Source organism: Sphaeramia orbicularis, chromosome 12 (genome assembly GCF_902148855.1).
Source record: "Sphaeramia orbicularis chromosome 12, fSphaOr1.1, whole genome shotgun sequence".
Lineage (NCBI taxonomy): Eukaryota > Metazoa > Chordata > Actinopteri > Kurtiformes > Apogonidae > Sphaeramia > Sphaeramia orbicularis.
The window spans coordinates 10,190,268-10,212,417 of record NC_043968.1 but is presented as its reverse complement, the minus strand read 5'-3'; the positions used below and the strand labels follow the sequence as shown (position 1 = coordinate 10,212,417).

Sequence of the window (22,150 nt, the reverse complement as noted above, 5' to 3'; positions counted from 1 at the left end):
ACAAAGTGCATAAAGACAGGTAGAACATTTAAGAGTGCATCTATCCTTAATGTACCTATCCTTACCTTTGGCCCGATAACACCTTGATCACCTGGAAGTCCTGAAACACCAGGTTTTCCACGTGCGCCACTTTTGCCAGGAAGACCAAACTCCCCATCATCGCCATGCTCTCCCTGAGATAGTCAGGAAAATTGGTGTTATTATTTAAATTAAGTCTTTCATGCCCTTTCTATAGAACAGATAGATGAGATCAGTAATTCTTTTACTGTCAATGTCATTGTCATGTGCAGAATCATGTACAGTGTAGGGTGTCATCACTTAAGATTACTTTTAATTAACACTCATGCATAATATTTATTATTATTTCAGATTATTTTTCAGCATTGTTGGTGCAATAGTCCTTTGTATGTCTTCAATTATAAATAGAAAATAAGACACAAAAGACCAGACTTTTATTACACAGAATTGACTTATTCAGCTCACTAATGGAAGTACAGACTGGAACGTACATCACTTACACCAGGGGTCTCAAACTCATTTTCTTTCAGGGGCCACATTCAGCTTGATTTGATCTCCAGTGGGCCAGACCAGTAAAATAATAGCATAATAACCTATACATAATGACAACTCCAAATTTTTGCCTCTGTTTTTGTGCAAAAAACCCCCATTAAATTATGAAAATACTTACTTTTATAAACTATCCAAACAAAAAAGATGTGAATAACCTGAAAAAACTGAAATTTCCTAAGAAAATATGTACAATTTTAATAATATTATGCCTCAACTTATCATTCATACATGTGCATTATGGATTGGATCTACAAAGACACTAAATACTTCATAACAGGCAGAAAATGGTTAAAGTTGTACTTAATTTTCTTTAGACATTTCAGGTTGTTCATATTTGTTCAGGTTATTCATATTTTATTGTTACAGGATAGTTAGTAAATGTAAATATTTTCATAATTTAATGTTATTTTTTGCACTAAAACAAAGAAAAAAATTTAAGTTGTCATTATTTATCGACATAATGTAATGTTATTTTTTTCACATCAAATCAAGAAGAAAATATGGAGTCATTATTTTTTGTAGGTTATTATGCTGTTATTATTTTACTTGAGATCATATTGGTCTGTATGTGGAACCTGAACTAAAATTAGTTCAACAGCAATTTGCAAATTCATCCCGTGGGCTGGACTGGAACCTTTGGCGGGCTGCATTTAACCCCCCAGCCGCATGTTTGAGACCCCTAACTTACACACTCAGAATGAACATATCGTGTTTTATTCTTTTTTATCTATTTATTTCTTACTGATTGTATTCTTACTGTTTTTTTTAAATTCTTATTAACTGTTTCTATCATGCTTTTAGAGGATGAGCTCTTTCAATTCTAATAAAATTTCAGCTTTCATCTGTAAATATCTCATTATTTAATACATTTGTTCTCCACAGGATAAGCCTTTGTATATGTAATAAATTACAGTTGACTTGCCCATAGTGCCACACTTATTTCTAACACTTTTGTACTGAAGGGACCCTCTACCATGGCTGTAAGCCTAGTTTATATATGGTAAATAAGGCTGGTGTCTCACCGGCATGCCTTTACTGCCATCCTTTCCTTGGACCCCATCAGCTCCGGGTACACCTTCCTGCCCCTCTCGACCCACAACTCCTTTCAGACCAGATGGACCACCGACGCCCTGTGGAGAACAGAGGGTTTATCACACAGGGTGAGATACCAGCTTCTCCTCAGTGCACCTTGTTCATCTGGCTTTACTTGAGAAAATTGCAATCAGTTTTCCCCCTTTTGAGGTTAATCTGCTTTTGACTGTTGTTTGTGTCTATTTTCCAAGTTATGAGAGTCATGAATACACAAGCATAGCTGAGAGAATGCAAAACATCTGCATCTTGAAAATAAATAATGTAAAGCACTGGAGCAGGTGTTGATGTTTTGGAAAATGAATGGTTTACCTCTTGTCCTCTGGATCCTTTTTGTCCTGCCTGACCTTTTTTGCCTTTTTGACCCTTTAGAAACAGATAAGAGCATTTTAAAGACATGTTTAGAGGCACTAAAAGCAAAATTAAAACAATTAGCTGTCAGTGTAAATGATGCATAGTTATTCATTGAAACAGGTAATAAACATTTTTGATACTTGTATGCTACTCTGTGAAGGAAAGGGCCAAAAATAAAGCAAAAGTACAGCACACTAAATAGTCTTACAGCACTTTAACCTCCTGAGACCCAGGAAATGTCAGCAAAGTACAAGCTTTGTGTGTTTTTTATTAAATAAGTGCCTATATTGGAAACATCATGATGCAACAGTTTTTCAGATGCAGTTTTTAAAATTTTTATGAAATGTCCTTTGTGGTGGACAGTTTTCTTTTCTTTTCTTTTTTTTTTGTATAAAGTTGTGAAACTCTTGTCCATAAATGTGGACAGAAAACCCATAGCTGGGTCTTAGGAGGTTAATATGACTTTATTTCTTTTTTACTAGATGTTACTGTTGGAGCTACTGTATACTGCACTGGCTGACTCTTTCACTTTGCCAAACACTTGCTGACCTACTGGTAGATAGAGGTCAAATATATAATCTGAATATGGCAATATTATTTGAAAAATAATAATTAGTTTATTGTTTAGATAATCATTTATTACTAAAGCTTGACAGATCCAACTATTTGGACTAAACATCTAATGCACACAATCGTATAAAGAACCTCTTTATAAATATGTAGAAATAAGAGGAACTTCTACCACATGCAACAAGTAAAAATCATCTTATTCTTTTTCTTACTTGATCTCCTTTGGCTCCTTTAGGTCCTTGTAGTCCCCGAGGCCCAGGCTGTCCCTGAAACCAGCAGACAACTTAATGACAAAATATAAAGACAAATGTGCGTCTGCTGCTGTGTGTTTGCTTATAACTCCATCCATAAAGTTTTGACACTCACAGGTAGTCCAGGAGCTCCAGGTCTGCCTCTCTCTCCATCCAACCCAACTTGACCCTGAGATGATATTATAAAATGTGAGTTTCATAAACTGAGAAACAATAATCAGTTTAACATCAGCCAAAACAACAATAACTCACTTTGTAGCCTGGGTCTCCTGATTCACCTCGTTCTCCTCTGTCACCTGGCGTGCCCTGATAAAACCAGACAGTAAAATAAGGTTTGGATGATTTTACAGGAGATGACATAATAGGAAGATGAAAAGTAATTCAGGTCAGGTGTGACTTACAATGTCACCTGGTGGACCAGAGGGACCCTCTATTTTGCTATCATCCCCATGCTCACCCTAAGAAGAAGATCAGAGGTGACACTTGAGATGTATGATGTACACTACAGTTAGCTTTCAAGCTTTTTGATTACAGCAAAAACCGAACAAAAAGACCCTATTCTTTTCGTGTGCATTAAATCACTTCCTGCTGTTGCATAAAATAAAAGCCAGGCTGTATATTCATGAAGCCACTCAAGTATGAAAACAAGACTGATCACTACAAAGTGCTTACAGAGGGATGACATGCTTATTTCATAGCTCAAATCAAAAACATTTGGTGCCACTTTCAAACAAAATGCTGCCGACAGCAAAGAGAATAAAGATATAAAATGTGGCCAGTGTTGGAATTCAAACAAAACGTCTACCATAAAGTAAAATAATAAGAAAATAGAGTAACACATAAAGTGAATGAGGTGTACCTTTTCACCTTTTGGTCCTGGAGGCCCCATGGGGCCCTGTGATCCCTGATGGCCCTGCAAGAGTAGGAATAAGAAATGACTTGAAATATACAGAGACCACATGCAAATAACCATACAAGGCTTTCTAAATATAAAATATTTACCCACATACGTACCTCATAGCCAGCGAGACCTGGTTCTCCCTGCTGACCCATTCGACCAGGAGCTCCCTAAACACAAAAGGCGTCTATACGTCAGGCTCAATCAATCAATCAATCAATCAATCAATCGATGTTTATTTCAGACTAGAGCTGAAATGATTAATCAATTAGGTGCTTGAAGCGAATGCAAAAATTCAATATTCAATTAATCAACTCGAATTGATTGAAGTGAAATATTCTATTGCAGTTTTCCTGAATTGAAGCTTCTTTGTGTGTCACAATAAGCGTCCGTGTGAAACACAACACTGGAACCAATGTTTAACAGCAGAGAAATGAAGGAAACAAAGCTTTGATTCAGGAGAATTGTGGTTGAATGATTTTTTTTGGATCACTTTGAGTCGATTAATCATTTCAGCTCTAGTTCAGACTCAAAGTTCCATATAAAAAACACATAACAATGAAATAACTACACACATACAGTAAAACGTCAATATCAACATTAAATATTATTTGAGGTTTTTATGTAGTGATGATATCTGATCTACTTTACCACATGTCCAATTGTTCCTCTGGATCCCTTCGGCCCAATAAAACCTGGTGGCCCTATTTTCCCCACCGGTCCAGTCTCCCCCAGATGCCCTTGGTGACCTTTAGCCCCCTGAACATGTACAGTAGGCAGATAAACTCTCCTGAATATTATCTGGGTCATTATACATGAATCTTTGTGGTTATTGAGCAATTGAAATAGTATCACAGACAGTTGAATGTTAATACCTTTGAACCTAGTTTGCCTCTTTCCCCAATTTTGCCAGGCTTCCCTTCTGGACCCTGAAAAAAGAAAATGAGGTAGAGAAATGTTCAAGTCCAAGTGAAAGTCAGTCTGTGTTTGTTTGAGCCATTTTGTTGATGAAAGCGCTCACTCACCCTGACACCAGTGAGTCCGGGACTTCCAAGTGGGCCCTCTTTTCCCTTTAGCCCAATTTCACCTTTTTCTCCTGTGTCACCCTCCTGACCCATGTCACCTTTTTCACCCTAAAATGCACATAATAAACACACTAAAGTGAAAAACGGTGCTAACAATAATGTAAATAGATGTTTTATAGTTGAAAACCTTAAAAACACAATAGTTATTAGTACTATAAAGCAAGGCAAGTGAATTTATATAGCACATTTTATACACAAAGGCTTTTAACTGCTTTACATAAATGAAAGGAACAGCCAGAAGAAAATAAAAACAAAGTATTTCAACAATAAAAGAACAGAGTATTAAAAAATATATAACAAGAGAGAACACAAGGTATGTAACACAATGATAGAAAATAATGAAATTGTATTAAAAAGTACAAAATCTACATTTAAGTTATTAAATTATTTGTATCATTATTTTTGTATTTGCTACTGTCAACTGTGCAATTTCCCAATGTGGGATCAATAAAGTCTTATCTTATCTTATCTTATCTTATCTTATCTTATCTTATCTTATCTTATCTTATCTTATCTTATCTTATCTTATCTTACCTTACCTTACCTTACCTTACCTTACCTTACCTTACCTTATCTTATCTTATTTTATCTTATAGAATACACATAACAACAGTGAAACATCTCACCTTGGTTCCATCAGGACCAGCTGGACCAGCTTCTCCCTCTAGGCCGGGCTCTCCCTGAAAAAACACACAGATTACAGAAATTAGAAGCTTCACTTGTCAGAAACGCAAAACATTAGACATTTAGATGTTCATTAACATACCCGCGGTCCTATCAGACCCTGTTCCCCGATGTTCCCAACAGGTCCAATAGCTCCCTAAAACACAAAAGTTCACCCATTTATCCATGGACGTCGCAAAACAGAAAATATGGAAAACTGTAAAGTACATTCGAACAAACATTGCTGCAGTACAATGTCTCACCTTCTCCCCTGGTTCGCCTGGCAGCCCTGGTTCACCCACCTTTCCTGGAGGACCCTTAATAACACATAAAGAGAGGGCACAGAGAAAAAACATTCAGATAAGTATTGTAAGTAATGACTCTGGCGTTGAATAAATGCCATGGGTTTGGTTCCATTACATGTCCTCATGAGGGACTGAAGAGAATGTTTGTAATTGGAGTTAATTGGTTTAATAATACATATTATTTCAATTTCAGAGGGAATAATTGATTACTGGGTTGCAGTGAGTCACAGATGTCCCATATTTAGTCATTTAGTCACACACAATGCCATTAGTCTAAGGGGGTGAAATACCAGTGATGTTTTTGCTCTCACCTTCTGTCCAATTTCTCCTAAAAGTCCCACAACCCCTGGTGGCCCAGGTGGCCCCTAGAGATGACAATACAAACACTTTGATACTGATCAGACCAAGAAACAACAATGGATGCTTCCACTAATCAACATCAGTCCTCATTTTAAATGCAAAAAGAAAATACAGAATCTTTGGCTAATGTCATTTGTGGATGAGCTATTGGCAGACACATCAGTAAACCATCTGCGTAGAGTTTGGCTTCCAATGTGATGCCTGACGTTGTCACTAATTATGCTTCTAAAATGTTGATGCTTTGCCATGATTTCTTAATCTGACTGTAGTGAATGTGAATAACGGTTGCTTCTCAGTTGACTCACATCCAGTTCAAACAATAGTGATGGCAAAACTGAAGTCACCTGTGTGGTCTTTTATTCCAATAATTCTGCTGGTTACAAGCCCAGAGCAGCTTATGAGCTGGGCTCCGAACTGTCTGTTTTTAATATTTCAGATAGTCTAAACCACTGGAAGCACTTAACTGACAAAAATGCAGATCTGTGCAAGAAAAACATAAATCAAATAATTTTTAACTATATATGACAGACTTATTGATTTTATTATTTATTACTGATTAACCTCCTAAGACCCAGGAAATGTCAGCAAAGTACCAGCTTTTTTGTTTCTTATTAAATAAGTGCCTATATTGGATTTTTTTTTTTTTTGTATAAAGTTGTGAAACTCTTGTCCACAAATGTGGACAGAAAACCCATAGCTGGGTCTTAGGAGGTTAAAGGCATTTTCTAATGCTAAAATAGACTACCTGATGAAGCATCCTCTTGGAATAATCATGACTTGAAGTACATGTTTTATGTATTTAGGTGTACAAAAGTGTGATTTGTCAAAACAAGTTAAAACAAAGTGGACTTGGGCGTTTTCTCCAATTCCAGAGAGCTAAATTCAGAGAGTATACATTCTGTTCCTCACTTTCTGCTTTGCTAATCTCAGTACTCACAAATTAAAACCACAACTACAACAGCAAGTCTTTTACAGTAAAGCTTTTAACCACTATGGCAATAATCACTTGTGTTTTTTTTGTACATGTTCAGCATTGTAGCACTTCTACAAATAAGCTTTTGGTTTTAAGAAAATGAATCTATTCAGAGAGAAGCTGCTTGCACTTCACCCTCTCTGCTGCCACTAAGGAACAGATGTGTGTAGAGGATGAGAAAATTCCTTGGCTACTCTGCAGGAAACATCTAATACAGGCAAATATATTTTAATATGCACTAAAATATGACTTATAAATCCACTTTCTGGATGCAATATTTTGGAGCCAGCAGGATTGGACAGACAGAACCAGAGCTGTTTGTTGCCAAAGGGAATTTTATAAAACAAGTACAGTACCATAAAGAAGTGAGAGGAAAAGTTTAATAATAGAGAAATTGTAAGTACTGAAGTATTTAAGATATTTAGGAATATTGTGAAGGATTTCACTTTAGCTGAAGAAACAAAATGATAGAGGGGGGAAGACTTAGGGGGCTGTGAGAATAAAGATTTTTTAAGGGATGTTTAGGTGTGATAGGGAGAGGAAGAGACAGGAGAGAAAGATGGGTGGGTGGGTGGGAGGGTCATACCGGCTCGCCTGCTATTCCCTTGTCCCCTGGAGATCCTGAAGGCCCTTGGATACCCTGGAGACAGATAGTCAAATAGTCACCTAAATATATACACTGTAAAAAAAAATCCTGTTGTTTTTACGAAAAAAAAACTGGCAGCTGTGGTTACCAGAACAATACTGTAAAAAACACATCCAACTGTAAACATACTTACAGAGTAACATGTAGATTTAACATTTTAAACATGTATATTTAACTGGTAAATGGACTGCACTTTTTCAGTGCATTTTATACACCTTCATGGTGTCCAAAGCCACCAGGTCAATTTAGGGGTCAGTGTCTTCCGTGGACACTTTGACATATGAACAGTTGGAGCCAGGATTCGAACCACCAACACTTTGGTTATTGGATGAGCTGCTCTACCAACTCTACCAACCCATTAATGTACGAATTTAAAATGTTAAATTGTTAAATGTTTGCGTTTTTATAACATTTTTATTAAAAAAAAAAAAAAAAGCAACTAGGCCAATATTTCAACATTATTATATATATTATTTAAACAGCACCACATTGTTTTTCAATTTACAGTTTTATTTTCTAAAAACAATAGAAATACATAATTTCTACATATAAATCTGGTTTTGTTAACATACTCGTCCTGTAAAAACTACAGCTATATTTGATTCAATCGTTAACACAAAAATCTTTTCAAATAAACAACTTTGCATTGTATTGTCACTTACAGTTTTTTTTATGTTGCAATTTTACATCTTTTTGGTGTTTATTCTACAGTCATTTTTTGCAGTGTATACAAACACTGGAAATGATTTTATCCTTTGATGTGAGAGAGGGGATGTCCGTTTTCTCGGGTTCGGTGAATCAAAATGGAAGTAAACAAGATAATATGGAAATACTTTTGATTCTATTTATCTTATTGGTGTTATTCCTGTTTTTATTTCTCATCCTAGATGTGTTCACCATGACATTCACCTGACGGAAGAAAATAACTGAATCGTTTTCATACAGTAAAGCCTGTTGTGTGTATTTCTCTACCAGTGTGTACCTTGAACTTGTTTGTTTGTGTGTATGAGTTGGATAAAGAACTTACAGGAAAACCTTTAGGCCCAGTTTCCCCTGCCTCTCCAATCTTCCCCTGCAGGGACACAGTAAAAAAGTATTTCATTAACCACCTCCCATAGCCAGAGCTATAATACTCACACACTTTGGTACTGCTGTGTCAGCTAACATGACATTACAAATTACTGTAATTACAAATACGTCACCACATAGATCAGATAACATGTACTTTGGCTTTTAGGCTTCGACTAGAGGAATATTTTGCATCTACATAAAATTTCTGCCTGATGTACAACATTAAACATAAGAGACAGAGTGAAGGGAAAGATATTTTGACCATGTGACTCCACTGTATATTTGAGTATTAAACTTTCCTATAAATACAGATTATTAATTTCTCTTAGCAGACACAGAAGATGTAAAAATGGTGAGTACTACTATGGTAACTGCATTTGCATTTAACCCATAAAGACCCAAACATCCACTAGTGACCAATATCATTTACTGATATAAACTGTTTAATAACTGTTGATCCACTAATCCTATCTACACTTGTAAACAATTGGTGTAAAATGCAGTTTGTCATCTTTTCATGGTCATCAGATATAACCCATTTGGACATTCAGAGGCTCCGTAGTTACCGTGGAAACACTGTCATCTTCTACAACATTGATTCACCGGTAAAAACCCATGGAGTTGGATCAATGACAGTGGATGGACACACTTGGTTTATGTTCAGTAAATTATACATGTTACTGAAAATGTCGCTTTTTCTTCAATTTTCTGTTTAATTTGAGCTTTTATGAACATCTACATGATCTGTGAATTAAATACAGGAAAATAACACATTTTTAATTAAAAAATGCAAAAATACAGAGCATAATACAGGAAGAAATGGTGATAAATCACATAAGAAAGGTTAAACACAGAGAAGAAAATTCTTTTGGGAACTGCTAGAAAATTAGCTCTGGGTCTTCATGGGTTAAAGTCATTTCCTAAACTTGCTGATGAGACAAATCAAACTAATGACTTATGGCCATAAAAATCTCATAAAGAAAGTCACCTCCTCTGAGGTAATGCATTTTTTTTTTTTTTTTTTTGGATTGTGGGCCTCCACTTTGCAGGTATGGTGTCGTTCCTCTAAATCATGCCGATGCCTGGCTTCTCCAGAGGAACATAAGTACCAATAATAAATGAGAGGGAGCAATGGAAACAAAAATAAAAGTACCCCAATGCTTTACCTGTGGTCCAGGGAAACCTATTTTTCCTGGAGGACCATCAGGACCCTGTGGAGAGAGCAAAGCATGAAAAATAGCAGTGTGCTAATACATGACTTTATATTTCCTGCCAAATGTATGGTTGGACAAAAATACGAAGATAAGGGCCTGTCTATTTTTGGTTTACAAGCTCTAGTTCCTCCTTTAAAATCTTATTTAGCTTTTTTTTTTTTCACTGCAATATCAATTTTTACTGTCATCACACTGTTGCCTGTACAGTTTGTTCTTGTGAATCCTTCTAGATTCATATATGGACAAATAAAACTACACTAGATACACACAAAACCAAAGGCCCAGGCCAAATTCTTACCTTCTTGCCTTCTAAGCCCATCTCTCCTGTTGGACCATCAGGCCCTATTGCACCCTGAAACACATGACAAGTGTCACTTCACCAACAGAGGTCACTGTAACACAGCCAGACAGCCACAACATACTGTAAACAAACATGTCTAGTGTGGTGAGATGGCACCAAAAAGTCAGAGTGAGAGTGCGGTGTCTGAAATCTACCCTTCCCAGGATGAATAAAGGGATTGTGTTAGTGTGTAAGACTGTATATGCAGGTGGGGGGTTGTGTAGAAATAGCTTTTGGTGTGTGTTTAAAGTGACACGCGTGGCACTAGAAGTCAATGTTGGATGACTTGGATTATTGTTACGCCACATCAGGGCACAAAGTCTCTCACACACACACACACACACACACACATACATACAATTCACACTTAAATGCACACACACTGTTAGAATGGCATCAGTGTTTAAATTACATCACTGAAAATGTCAAACATAATCAACCTAAAATGCTTAAAGGCCTCCTAGTCCAGTGAGCAGTGATAATAAATGGGAGCAGGCAGTGGACCAGTACAGTCCATCTGTGCTGCACCTGCACTCAGACCAGTTCCTCTGCTATACTGTAGAAGACGCTGGCTCACTGACACTACCAAGAAACACTTTATGGGTCAATACCAGCTAACTGCGATTACGGATAAGAAGTGGTAAACAGTTTTCTCAGAATGATTAATAATCTTTAAGAAGAAAGTGAATTCGACATGACACAGCCACACAGGCAGCCTTATTGTGTATGTGTTGATGACTGGGCACAGTTGGAGTTTGGCCCCTGGAGAACGCCACTAGCTGAAGTGCTATAAGCCTATTATACGTAGAGCTGGATGAGCAGTGCTCATTAACATTCCTGTCTGGGGTACCTGCTACCCACTGCTTGCGTTTACATAGCCTGATTAGCCAGTGTGTATGGAAAAAAATTTCACCCTATCTGACCACAGACAAGCACATTCACTTAAATGTTATGCTAAGATAATTAATTATAGTGAGTTATGTTAATGTAAAACACACGTGCCTGACCCTTTTCAAACAATAGCGGAAAATTAACATCAGGAGCAAGGACTCGAAACAATCAGAGACACGTACTTAAACTAGCTTAATTATATCCACCAACCGACTAGAGGGAGGGATGAAGACATTAATATGCTCTTCAATATGGAAAACATTAGCTGGAGGTTTGTACATCAGACGTCATGTGGACTTAAGATAAAAAGAATGGTTAATGAGACTGGTGATTCCTCATGGCTGACATCTGTGAGTGTGAGCTTATAATATTAAAAAAAAAAGCCAAAAAAAAAAAACAGTGCTTTTTACATACAAATTGCTCATTTAATCTTTAATCTAAACCTTTATCCCGAGAGAGAGAGAGAGAGAGAGAAAGAGAGAGAAAATAAAAATAAAACAGTGCTGTGGCTTGGCTGGTTTGATGCCAGTGTGCATTCTCATAGCTTGTCTTAAGATGCGGTATTTCCATGGTCCAGTAGACTGTTTTTGAGAGTCAAGCCAGGTGTCCAGATGTGAAGATACACTGCTGTCAACATTAAGGCCCTGAGCCTTAAGACTAGTAGCAAGTAGGTGTTTCAGGAAGGCAAAATATGCACAATCAAAATAACCAGATGAATGATAGCTGTAAACTTGGCCAGTGTTTCAGTTTTATCTGACCTTTTCTTAGTTTATAAGTTAAATAATATAAAACACTGGAATCAGGGTTTTGTACATGCAAGGCACAGACAGTGGGGTATAGAGACTTGCAGTATGTGTTCCTATGGTTAAAGACATTTTCGTGTGTGAGGTGAACTACTTCTTTGTCTTCTCGCTCACTACACTCAGGTTTCCAACTTCGGACTACCCAACATAAGTCATGAAGCAGCAGGCAGATTTACTGGCAGTGGAAGCTGCTCATATTAGTAATAATTGAAAACACAGCTTGAGACATAAGAGTGTGTAGAGGCCAACCACAGCGAAGCCCATCTCCCATGGACTGTCAGACATACATAGCCCCTGAGTGCTATTTTATCCCACCTTCTAGTTGAGTCAGTAAAAAATCACTTGACCAAAGCAATAAAAGACAAAACTTTCAGAGAAGGTCATCGTCAAGGTGTCTACACCACAGAAGGGCAAGACAAGGACATAGGGGTTACTATCATTAAATATTACCACTAGGTGCTGTTTGAATCTCCTAAAACTCCTTCTGAGAACTCTGAATTTATCTGCTCTGTGTTGCTTCAGAAGGTGGAATTTATGAACATCATAACTTCAGCTACATGAGGTCTAGCACCTGCACAAATCTTATCTGGTCTGAAATATCAGTTGGTGGTTTTAGATTTAAGTTGGATTCCAGCTGGGTTTCTCTCCTGTATATGACTTGTAAATGATTTTGTATTGCACTGAACCTGCAAAGTTCTGGTCTCTATTAGTCCTTGATTTAATATTTCTTTGTATAGACATTCTGACTGGTTATTTTTTTCCTCACAGCCCAGTTTAAGATGGTTAAACTTGACAACTACAGGTGCATGTCATGACACATATGGTAACTGAATAGAGGATGGCTATATTGATTATTTCTTTTTACACTTGTGTCTGGGAATTTAGCTCAACAACTTGAAGCAATTCTCAGTTTATGTATTCAAGTATTATTTATCTGACATGGGCATTACATTAGGAATGAACACTAATGCCATTTTTGGGTCATGTTGTTGTGAAACATCGGAGCTTTAACTTATTGAATGCATAAATATATATTTATTTTCATATTACTTATTGTAGGATCTAAATTTTCTAAAAGGATCACATTCCATAATTGCAAAAACAATTCTCTATTTAATAGTTTTCATATGCTGAGCATATTTAGTGAAAATATAGAATCATTGCCATAGCCCCTTTTAAAAAGGTTAAAGGACAAAAAGCTGCAATGGTACTTTTCTGGTTTTGGGGGATGATGCTTTATGAGTTTGGAGCCTTTTGCAAACCCAGAAGGACTCAAAAAACCTGAAGTCAGTTGAAACAAGCCTTAGCCCCTCATAAATCACATTTCCCCAGGTTACTAAATGTATCTGCAAAGCAGTTTTCAGAATAGTCTCAGAAACCAGGTCAGACTTTCCACGACAAATGTCATGTGTCTGGACTGACAATGGGTCCGTCCTATTACTTACGAATACAGGGAATAAAAGAAGCTGTTTGTTTGACATCATTGGAGCTCCTCCAGCTTTTATAATGAGGACTGACTTCTGAGAAAGGATGAAACAAAGTCATTCTTTAACGCTGAACCCGAGAATGTGTTATGTAAGCAGCTGCGTCCAGCGAACGCCCATGACATCAGTTCAGAGCAGTTCTATATCACTTCATTACGATCGACCGGTTAAATATTTCCAGTGGCTCAACAACAGCAGTTGCACATGGTTCCTATAAACACACATTAAAACATACAGAAATACAGGAAACTGATGTGTGCCTACACTTGTGTGCCAACTAAATGATGCTATGATATGGTGACTGCAGAGCACCACTCATCACCTAAAGCTAAGGCAACAACAGGTGAAAAATGTTTAATTTACCCGTAAGCCTTTGGGTCCTCTGGTACCAACTGGTCCAGCACTTCCAGGGGGGCCCTGATGAACAAAGAAAAAAGGGAATAAAGAAGAGAAGAGAGAAGGGGGAGGGAGAAAGGGGAAGGAAAGATATAACAAAGGTTTACACTGACAGAGTAAAGAGCCCCCTGCTTGTTGACCCTAGAGGGCAGCCTGACCTCAGGAACACACTACGGGGTTTGTTGTTAGATCTGTCACTCACACCAATTAAAGGGTCTGCTCTGGAATCCTGTTCTGCAGCACCCCAGAGCCCCATATTTATGTTTGTTTTGGTGGCTCAGTGGCCCCCACCTCCAGCCAATGCTTGGCCTGTACTGTTAAAAGTGGCCATTGGAAGGCCACGGCAAGGGGAAACAGGGGGCAGAGCAACTTCTAATTGGTTAGAGGTGTTGGACTTTTGACTGACAGGAGGGTAATGCAGGTTCAGCAGGAGGCTGCCAGCTCTCATAATGCTCAGAGGAGTCTTTGGTACAGACTTTGGTTTGTTAGCACTGCATAATACTATCATGTGCTGAAAGAGGACACTGGCTTCAAGCACCAGTGAGATTCCTTGTATTTTTTTTAACCAGACATAGAGTTGCTGAACATTTTGGATCACAAGATGTATAATGCCTTACTAATGAGATTCACAAGAACATTTACAGTATCTCTGCCAGTTGAATTAAAAAAAAATACAAATTGAGCAGAACAACAGCTACTTACTGGTCTTCCTGGTGGTCCTGGAGGCCCGGTCTCACCTGGTGTCCCTGGGTGACCCTAAACATATACAGAGACACATAAACTGTAATTGGCAACTGACACAACGCAGGGTACTCCGCTGTTGGTTTATCCTGAAACAGAACACGAGCCGGCATCTACATAAGTGAATATGAAAAACCTCAAAGACCGAGAGAATAAATGAGTCTGACATCACTGGAGTCTGGGTTTTACCAAAAATACCTGTACAGTTTTGTTAGTCTGGTTTTAACACATCAATTCACCATTAATTGCTGTGATTGATTTGGTTTCAGATTGTTTCTTTGGGAGATGAATGAAACATGCAACTGTAGAGAAGGAGAGTTCTGGGTAGAAGATTAACTGTCCCATTACGAGACAATGGGGAAAAAAGGGAAAACCAGACAACATGAGGAGATGATTTTATATCAGAAAACATGCTGGACTTTTTGGCTTTCTTGATAATACATTTAAAAAAGTATATGATACAGGGTAATATTTTTAGCTGGTCCCCTGAAATCAGCTTAATGTAGTGAAAATCCATCCAATATTCAAACCTATAGAACAGTAGGTGGCTCTGCCTTACACCCACAGGAATAAATCATAAACGCTCACTGTATGAGCTCTCTATTAGTAGCTATAGATGTCTGCTGGTCAGCCTGCTTCCTTTTGTATGATGCAGTCTTTTCCAGAGGGTCTGTTTCTGTTTTGCAGTCGAGGCTGCCGGCCAACAGAGAACGTCCTTATAAATGTGTAAGTGTGTGTGTGTGTGTGTGTGTGTGTCGGGTTAAGTCTTTGGCGATCAGCCAGCAGGATTTCTTCTCTCTGTTTCAGCAAGAATGATAACTACATTTTGATTCTCTATGACAAACCATATACATTAGTAGCTCTTTGTAAAATGAGGATTGTACCAGACTGAGAATCTGCTTGATTTTTGATCAAAGACTACAATATGAGACATGGTTGTAGCAGGTGGAGGTAGAGTTAAATCTGAAGTCAGTTCTCTATCAGGATGCTGCAGAATAAGGTGAAAACATGAATGGGTAAATGAAAAGTTGCCAGTTCTGACTTCCTTTTTTCATTATCAGCAAATAGGTCAGTACCTACTGCGCTGATTTGAGCATTATGGGCTGGCAAATAATCCAGGTGAATGCTGAGGTTACAAATCAAACATGTTAGATCAAGCTAAAAGCCTCCCGGCAGGTGCCAAAATAAAGTTAAATATAAAACATAGTTAATACTCAGACAGCATGACATGAAGTTAGTTTAAACCATGTTTTCCTTCCTGTGCTCTTCGCTCCTTGTAGCATATTGACTTGTGGTGTTGAGTGAAGCGCTGAAACCAGTGTATTCCCATGGGAATAACAGACACATTTTAGTCCAAGATGATCATTTAGGGTTTCCCTGTAAATCAAGCCCGTTTTTTTTCCCTTCATGTTTTCTTTCTCTCTGTTTTCCATATTCTTAAACGACTCGCCCATCCAAATGAAACAACATTATGCCATCCTTTTAGGCGTATCTCACCGCTGATCCCTTTTCTCCAGGTGGTCCGGGAAGGCCCATCTCCCCTCGATCCCCCTAAAAGAACAATCAATGGCACAAAACATTTAATTTCAACACTCCTATTCTGAGGACCATTTTACAATGTTCACAATTAAATCACAACAAAGATGTTATATACTATCTTTATTCTATTGTTTTTATATGGTAGTGGTTTATTTTTCTTATTTATTTATTTGTTGTTTTTAATTGTATTGCTTTTTATGGGTTTTTTTATCTATTCTTGCATTTTATTCTTTTATTTGTGTTTTATTTAGTCTTCTGTATAGCACTGTTTTCTTTTTGTACAGTTTGTATGTCTTTAAATTTATTCTGTATTTTATTCTTTTATTTTGGTTTTAATTATTCTTCTGGACAGCACTTTGGTCCACTGCGGTTGTTTTAAAGTGCTTTACAAATAAAGTTGGATTGGATTGGATGTTTTACCTTCTCTCCTGCCAGTCCTCCTTCTCCCACAGGTCCGATGAAACCCACCAAGCCCTGAAACACGGTAACAGAACGTTAAATGCATCAATAACCAAATACAAAATTGGGCAAATTTATGCGAAACAATTAATGGCGTCTTACTCTTTCTCCCATAGGTCCTACTTTTCCTGGGATGCCAGATTCTCCCTGTAGAAACACATTTGGTATCATGCGCTTATTGCATTTTTATTACATTTGGAGGAAAAAAGTAATATTGAAACTTTATAAAGCTTTTTTCACCTTCACTCCCTCTGGTCCGACCTTCCCAGGAAATCCTTTTCTGCCCATTCTACCCTGAAGTCACACAAAGCATAACATGATGAACAGAGAATAACAAGAAGACGCATGCCAGTTAATGCGTCATTAACATTCATCACAAAATGTAGATGATTATAAAAGATCTGCATCTTATGAGATGACAGTTTGATGAGAGAGCAGGGAAGTGGTCTGCAGCTGTTGCTAACTGCTAAATGTTGCTGACATGTGTGATTGCGTGTTCAGGTAATGCTGACAGTATATTCTGGCAGGCTGAGGGAGCGTTCAGGGACTGTAATGTTCCTCTTGCACAGACAGTAATTCCTGGGGTTAAGTGGGGGGTAAGTGCTTTTTTTTTTTTTTTTTTTTTTTTCACCAGAAAGAACTCTAGGTCAGAAATGTCTACGCCAAACTCTTAAAGACTGAGAGCATTAAATGAGTCAACAATTCCAAAGTTTTACTCCAGCAAGGTTGGCAGCTCTCACAAGACGGTACCGACTTACACTGTATATCACTCAGAGACACGCAGTAAAATTAAATTCTTGCAGTAAGTTGAGAATTAATAAAATCAGCCCAGGATTAGTGACTTCTTATCACCTGATTCAGATTTATGTTTGCATTTGAACACATTACGCACAGGAGGAAAGGAAGGAATACATGAGAAAGATTTAAAAGTGGAAAAAATGAACTCCCTTGCACAAACAGGAGAGAAAAAAAAAAGTCTGATGATTTAAAAACGAGAAAAGAGAGGATGTCATTCTGAGTGAGGTGAAGTTAAAAGACAGCTGGCTGAGGTGCGGGTGGACAAGATGGAGGAGCAGGACAACCTGTGGCACCTGGCCAGGGATCAGTCACAGCTCCTGAATCAGTCGTACCCCAGCGCTTCCTCTCAGATCAACCATAAAGCAGGTCAGAAAGTAAGACAAGCGTGTGGGAGTGAAATAAAGTGGGCTGGGGTGGAGGGAGTATGAAAACGTCCAGAGTAAAAGAACTATGTTGATGCAGAAAGATCAACCTGATAAACAGAAAACAGGTAGCATCTAAAATCACAGACAAATAAACTGTGAAACCTACAAGAAAATAGTTGATTTCTTCAAACATCCAATAAAAGTATTTATATTATTTAAAGGGGCTGTTACATTTCCTGTCCAATAAAACATTTGCCAAATAAAGTCAACAAGTCTTCTTTTTCTGCTGTGGCCCATTAACATCTTCTGCCACTTTATAGCAGCTATAAATCGCACCACCTATAAACATGGTGATGGCAGTTATATCGCCCCCTGGTGGCTAAGTCCAGGCACTGCACACACTTGCACAGTGTAAGAGAATATTATTAGAAAAAAGGCACAATAGCATCTTTGAAATTCAAACCATACGTATATCAACAACTTTCAGATGGAAAAAAGTCTTGCATACGGATGCCTTATTTATTTCCGACACGTGAATATCAGATCGACTTTGAGGTGCTTTATTAAAACAAACCATTGAAAATATACTGTCTTTTGTACAGGGTGAAATGTCAAGATTAATAGTGAGTTGTGCACATTTAGGATCGTGTGTTATTCATTCTTTGCCTTCCTTTTATTCCTGCATTAGTGAGATTTATCTGCAGACAGGGCAGCTGAAACAATGCCAAAGTTCACCCGGTTTGTTCTATAGAGCAGATTTAGCTGCGCTTGTGTTTTCCTTGGACATTTTTATTCCACTTTCCACTCTCTTTGATCTTGAGTTTACTACAGATATAAAAAGGATGAATGAAACCACAACAATACGCATGAAAGATGGTTTGACTGTAGCGTATGGAGTATAGATTAAATAAACAAGAGTGTTTGCTGTACATACATGCAGTGACTGAGTTTTCTGCTGAAATTAATATTAACAGTGATCGTTCTGCTTCCTCTGTACAACACCTGGTGTTTATCTCATAACTCACCTCAAGTCCTGTTGGGCCTGCTGGTCCGATCGGGCCCTCGTCTCCCTGGAAAACAGATGATATTGATCTTAGCATTTATCATGTTTGGGACACAAGGCAGCTCAGAGCAAACAAACAGCTTGTGTCGTTACACTTTTGATGCTGTTTGGTGCTTTGGGGTCTTACCTCCAAGCCTGGTACTCCTCTTGGCCCTGGTAAACCTCGAGCCCCTAGTTTTCCCTAGATCAGCAAAAATGAAATTAACACCATTGTATTTACATATGTGCACACCTGTTTAATGATTCAGCAATAAGGCAGTTGATGCACTGCAAAAATCAAAATCTTACCAAGTGTATTTTTCTCATTTCTAGTCAAAATATCTCATTGCACTTAGAATACGACATAATCACCAAAAGAGGAACTTGTAAGTGAGATATAACAAGTTATTTTTAGACCACAGATCTTGAAAATCTTATTTCAAGAAATCTTACCAAGACAATGTTCACTTGTTCCATTGGCAGATTTTTTTGCTTGTTTCAAGATTTTTTTTTTTTTTTTTTGCTTAATTCAAGCAAAAAAATCTGCCAATGGAAAAAGTAAAAATTATCCTGGTAAGATTTGTTGAAATAAGATTTTCAAGATCTATTGTCTAAAAATAAGGTCTTATATCTCACCGAAAAGTTACTCCTTAGGTGATTATGCCTTATTTTAAGTGTGATGAGATATTAGAAATGACTAGAAATGAGAAAAATACACTTGGTAAGATTTGGATTTTTGCAGTTGATGAGGCTAAGGGTTCTTCCTTACCTTTGGACCTTCGAGGCCGTTCTCTCCTGGTGGTCCCATGTCACCAGGAAAACCCTGCCATGATCAATTAAAAAGCTGTCAATATCTGAAGTGTATGGCCATTCTGGGATAGCCACACTTTCAAGGCAGCAAAGTAGAGACAGGTGGCAAATTAAAAGAAAAACCAGCGGGAAAAAGACTGTATAATATTCTAACATTTGCAGCAAGGAAAAATATTTTCTTGTAGTGGGTCAGTGACAAGATTCCTTCTATCTGTGGTTGGCGCAAAATAATTTTTTACCTGATCTCCCCAGAGTATCTTACCAATATCATATATAACAGTGTAGACCAGTTCTACAGAGTGAAGCGCCCATTTTTGGACTATATCGGACTGGACCTCTCTTCTACCTTATGTTTATGTTTATGCATTTGCCAGATGCTTTTTTCCAAAGCGACTTACAGGGGAAAACCAATCAAATCACTCAATCAATCAAATTTTATTTATATAGCGCCAGATCACAACAAAAAAGTTATCTCATGATGCTTTATATATAGAGTTGGTCAAAACCAGACTCTAAGCCAATTTACAGAAACCCAACAGAATCCTTACTAAACTATCCTTACTTAACCTTATTAAAAGGACTGTTGTGCACTTAAATGATATTCATAAATGTGACTCCCTTACACTGTAAATCTGACCTACCACCTTTTGTATTAAGTTATGTTTTTGTGTTTTTATTTCTCATGTAAGAGCTGTTGTGTATGTTTTGTTTTGTGTCTAGTCTTTAGAAGACACTGTTTTGTTGAATGAAAAACAAAAAATTGCAATAAAAACAATGGAAAAAAAGAAAAACCAACATACAGCCTATTAACCTCCTCAGACCCAACTATGGGTTTTCTGTCCACATTTGTGGACAAGAGTTTCACAACTTTATACAAAAAAAAAAAAAAAAAAAAGAAAAGAAAACTGTCCACCACTAAGGACATTGCATAAAAATTTAAAAATCTGCATCTGAAAAAACTGTTGCATCATGATGTTTCCAATATAGGCACTTATTTAATAAAAAAACAAAAAAAGCTGGTACTTTGATGACATTTCCTGGGTCTTAGGAGGTTAAAGTGTTAGGTCAGTGCTGTTTGGTATTGTACATTAAAAGTCTGCGAACACTAATCTTACAACAGATATTCTGTCATTTGACATTCTGAGGATGGCTTTGAAGATGTCAGTCCGAAATAGCTGTTCACTTAGGTTAAGGTCTGGTAACTTTGAAGGCCACACATGATTCCTATAATTTTCACATTCATCAAATCATTCACTAGAGCCTTGTGTCTTTTGGTTGTGGAGTATAACCTAGGAGACACCACTCCCATCAGGTTTCCCTTTAATTTGTCATCCATCTGTAGATATAAATACAAACCTCAGGGCCTGGCGGTCCAGGTGCACCATCAGGGCCCCTCTCTCCGATCTTGCCCTGTGACATAGACAACAGCAATGAGAAATATCATTATTATTTTCCACATTTTCGCATCTCTTGGTTTTTATTTCATAAAAGTATGACGAAAGCTAACCTGTGGTCCTGGTTTCCCGCGGATGCCTGGTAACCCTGGAGCTCCCTGGATGCCCTGTTGAATACAAACCCAAACATAAAAACTATGACAGACAGCCAGACAGGATTCAGAAGCATAAAGCAGAACCCTGATTTCTTGTCTACCGTGGGGGAAACAGACTTTAGACACGCATGACTCTGCTCAGTATTACTAGTATCTCCTGGGATCTTTTTTATCCAGTGATGCTTAAAGGGTTAGATTTTGCTTACACACCAAGACAAATCAGAAAGAATTTCCACAAGTTGGACAGCAAACATCTGGATAAGTCATTCTGTACAGGCACATTTCTGCAACAAAAGGCTGTGTAACTGTCCTTGCTTGTGTCAGGATGTGGATGGAGAGAGGTTGATGAGGGGAGGAAGCGAGGATGTGTGAGGATTTACAATATGTACATGTGCGCTACAGTGATCTACCTTGTCTCCTTTGTAGCCGAGCTCCCCTTGCTCGCCGGGAATCCCAATATCACCCTGATGAAGAGAGGAGGAGGAGGAGGAGGAGGAGGAGGAGGAGGAGGAGGAGGAGGAGGAGGAGGAGATGAACACATACGGGATGATGGACAAAGTACAGACAGAAAGAAAGAGATACAACACATTAGGGGAAACTTCTCACATCATTTATGACATTCAGCTTTTTCAACAGGCAATACTAATTAATGGTCTCTACTTGTACATTACGAACATTCGCACAGCATGAAACAACAAATTATGACCACAGCACTCGCCAAATTCTTCATGTGGTGGCAATCTGTTTTATTAAAGACACCGATGGCAAGTTAACTCCATACGTCCACATGTCTTATAAAGCAGGCGAGTGTTTAACAGATCACGGATTTGAAATGGTGATGATGTTGGATTCGCTAAAACCGAGATGTCTCCTCCAAGTTGAAT

At 37.9% G+C, this 22,150-nt stretch overlaps 1 protein-coding gene across 1 annotated transcript in view; it reads right to left on the bottom strand.

The window, feature by feature from the left end:
• Nucleotides 1–22,150, bottom strand: part of col27a1a (collagen, type XXVII, alpha 1a) — an 81,585-nt gene that overhangs the window by 5,531 nt on the left and 53,904 nt on the right. Inside the window, exons 17-48 of the mRNA XM_030149804.1 lie at nucleotides 21,677–21,730; nucleotides 21,225–21,278; nucleotides 21,074–21,127; nucleotides 19,677–19,730; nucleotides 19,056–19,109; nucleotides 18,891–18,935; nucleotides 16,943–16,996; nucleotides 16,805–16,849; nucleotides 16,664–16,717; nucleotides 16,202–16,255; nucleotides 14,666–14,719; nucleotides 13,931–13,984; nucleotides 10,348–10,401; nucleotides 10,002–10,046; nucleotides 8,792–8,836; nucleotides 7,705–7,758; nucleotides 6,097–6,150; nucleotides 5,744–5,797; nucleotides 5,584–5,637; nucleotides 5,444–5,497; nucleotides 4,758–4,865; nucleotides 4,608–4,661; nucleotides 4,384–4,491; nucleotides 3,849–3,902; nucleotides 3,694–3,747; nucleotides 3,236–3,292; nucleotides 3,087–3,140; nucleotides 2,950–3,003; nucleotides 2,796–2,849; nucleotides 1,972–2,025; nucleotides 1,593–1,700; nucleotides 66–173 (exon numbers count right to left, since the gene is read on the bottom strand). Coding sequence (XP_030005664.1) covers nucleotides 66–173; nucleotides 1,593–1,700; nucleotides 1,972–2,025; nucleotides 2,796–2,849; nucleotides 2,950–3,003; nucleotides 3,087–3,140; nucleotides 3,236–3,292; nucleotides 3,694–3,747; nucleotides 3,849–3,902; nucleotides 4,384–4,491; nucleotides 4,608–4,661; nucleotides 4,758–4,865; nucleotides 5,444–5,497; nucleotides 5,584–5,637; nucleotides 5,744–5,797; nucleotides 6,097–6,150; nucleotides 7,705–7,758; nucleotides 8,792–8,836; nucleotides 10,002–10,046; nucleotides 10,348–10,401; nucleotides 13,931–13,984; nucleotides 14,666–14,719; nucleotides 16,202–16,255; nucleotides 16,664–16,717; nucleotides 16,805–16,849; nucleotides 16,943–16,996; nucleotides 18,891–18,935; nucleotides 19,056–19,109; nucleotides 19,677–19,730; nucleotides 21,074–21,127; nucleotides 21,225–21,278; nucleotides 21,677–21,730 — 1,911 coding nt within the window. The remainder of the gene's footprint in view (nucleotides 1–65; nucleotides 174–1,592; nucleotides 1,701–1,971; nucleotides 2,026–2,795; nucleotides 2,850–2,949; nucleotides 3,004–3,086; nucleotides 3,141–3,235; nucleotides 3,293–3,693; nucleotides 3,748–3,848; nucleotides 3,903–4,383; nucleotides 4,492–4,607; nucleotides 4,662–4,757; nucleotides 4,866–5,443; nucleotides 5,498–5,583; nucleotides 5,638–5,743; nucleotides 5,798–6,096; nucleotides 6,151–7,704; nucleotides 7,759–8,791; nucleotides 8,837–10,001; nucleotides 10,047–10,347; nucleotides 10,402–13,930; nucleotides 13,985–14,665; nucleotides 14,720–16,201; nucleotides 16,256–16,663; nucleotides 16,718–16,804; nucleotides 16,850–16,942; nucleotides 16,997–18,890; nucleotides 18,936–19,055; nucleotides 19,110–19,676; nucleotides 19,731–21,073; nucleotides 21,128–21,224; nucleotides 21,279–21,676; nucleotides 21,731–22,150) is intronic.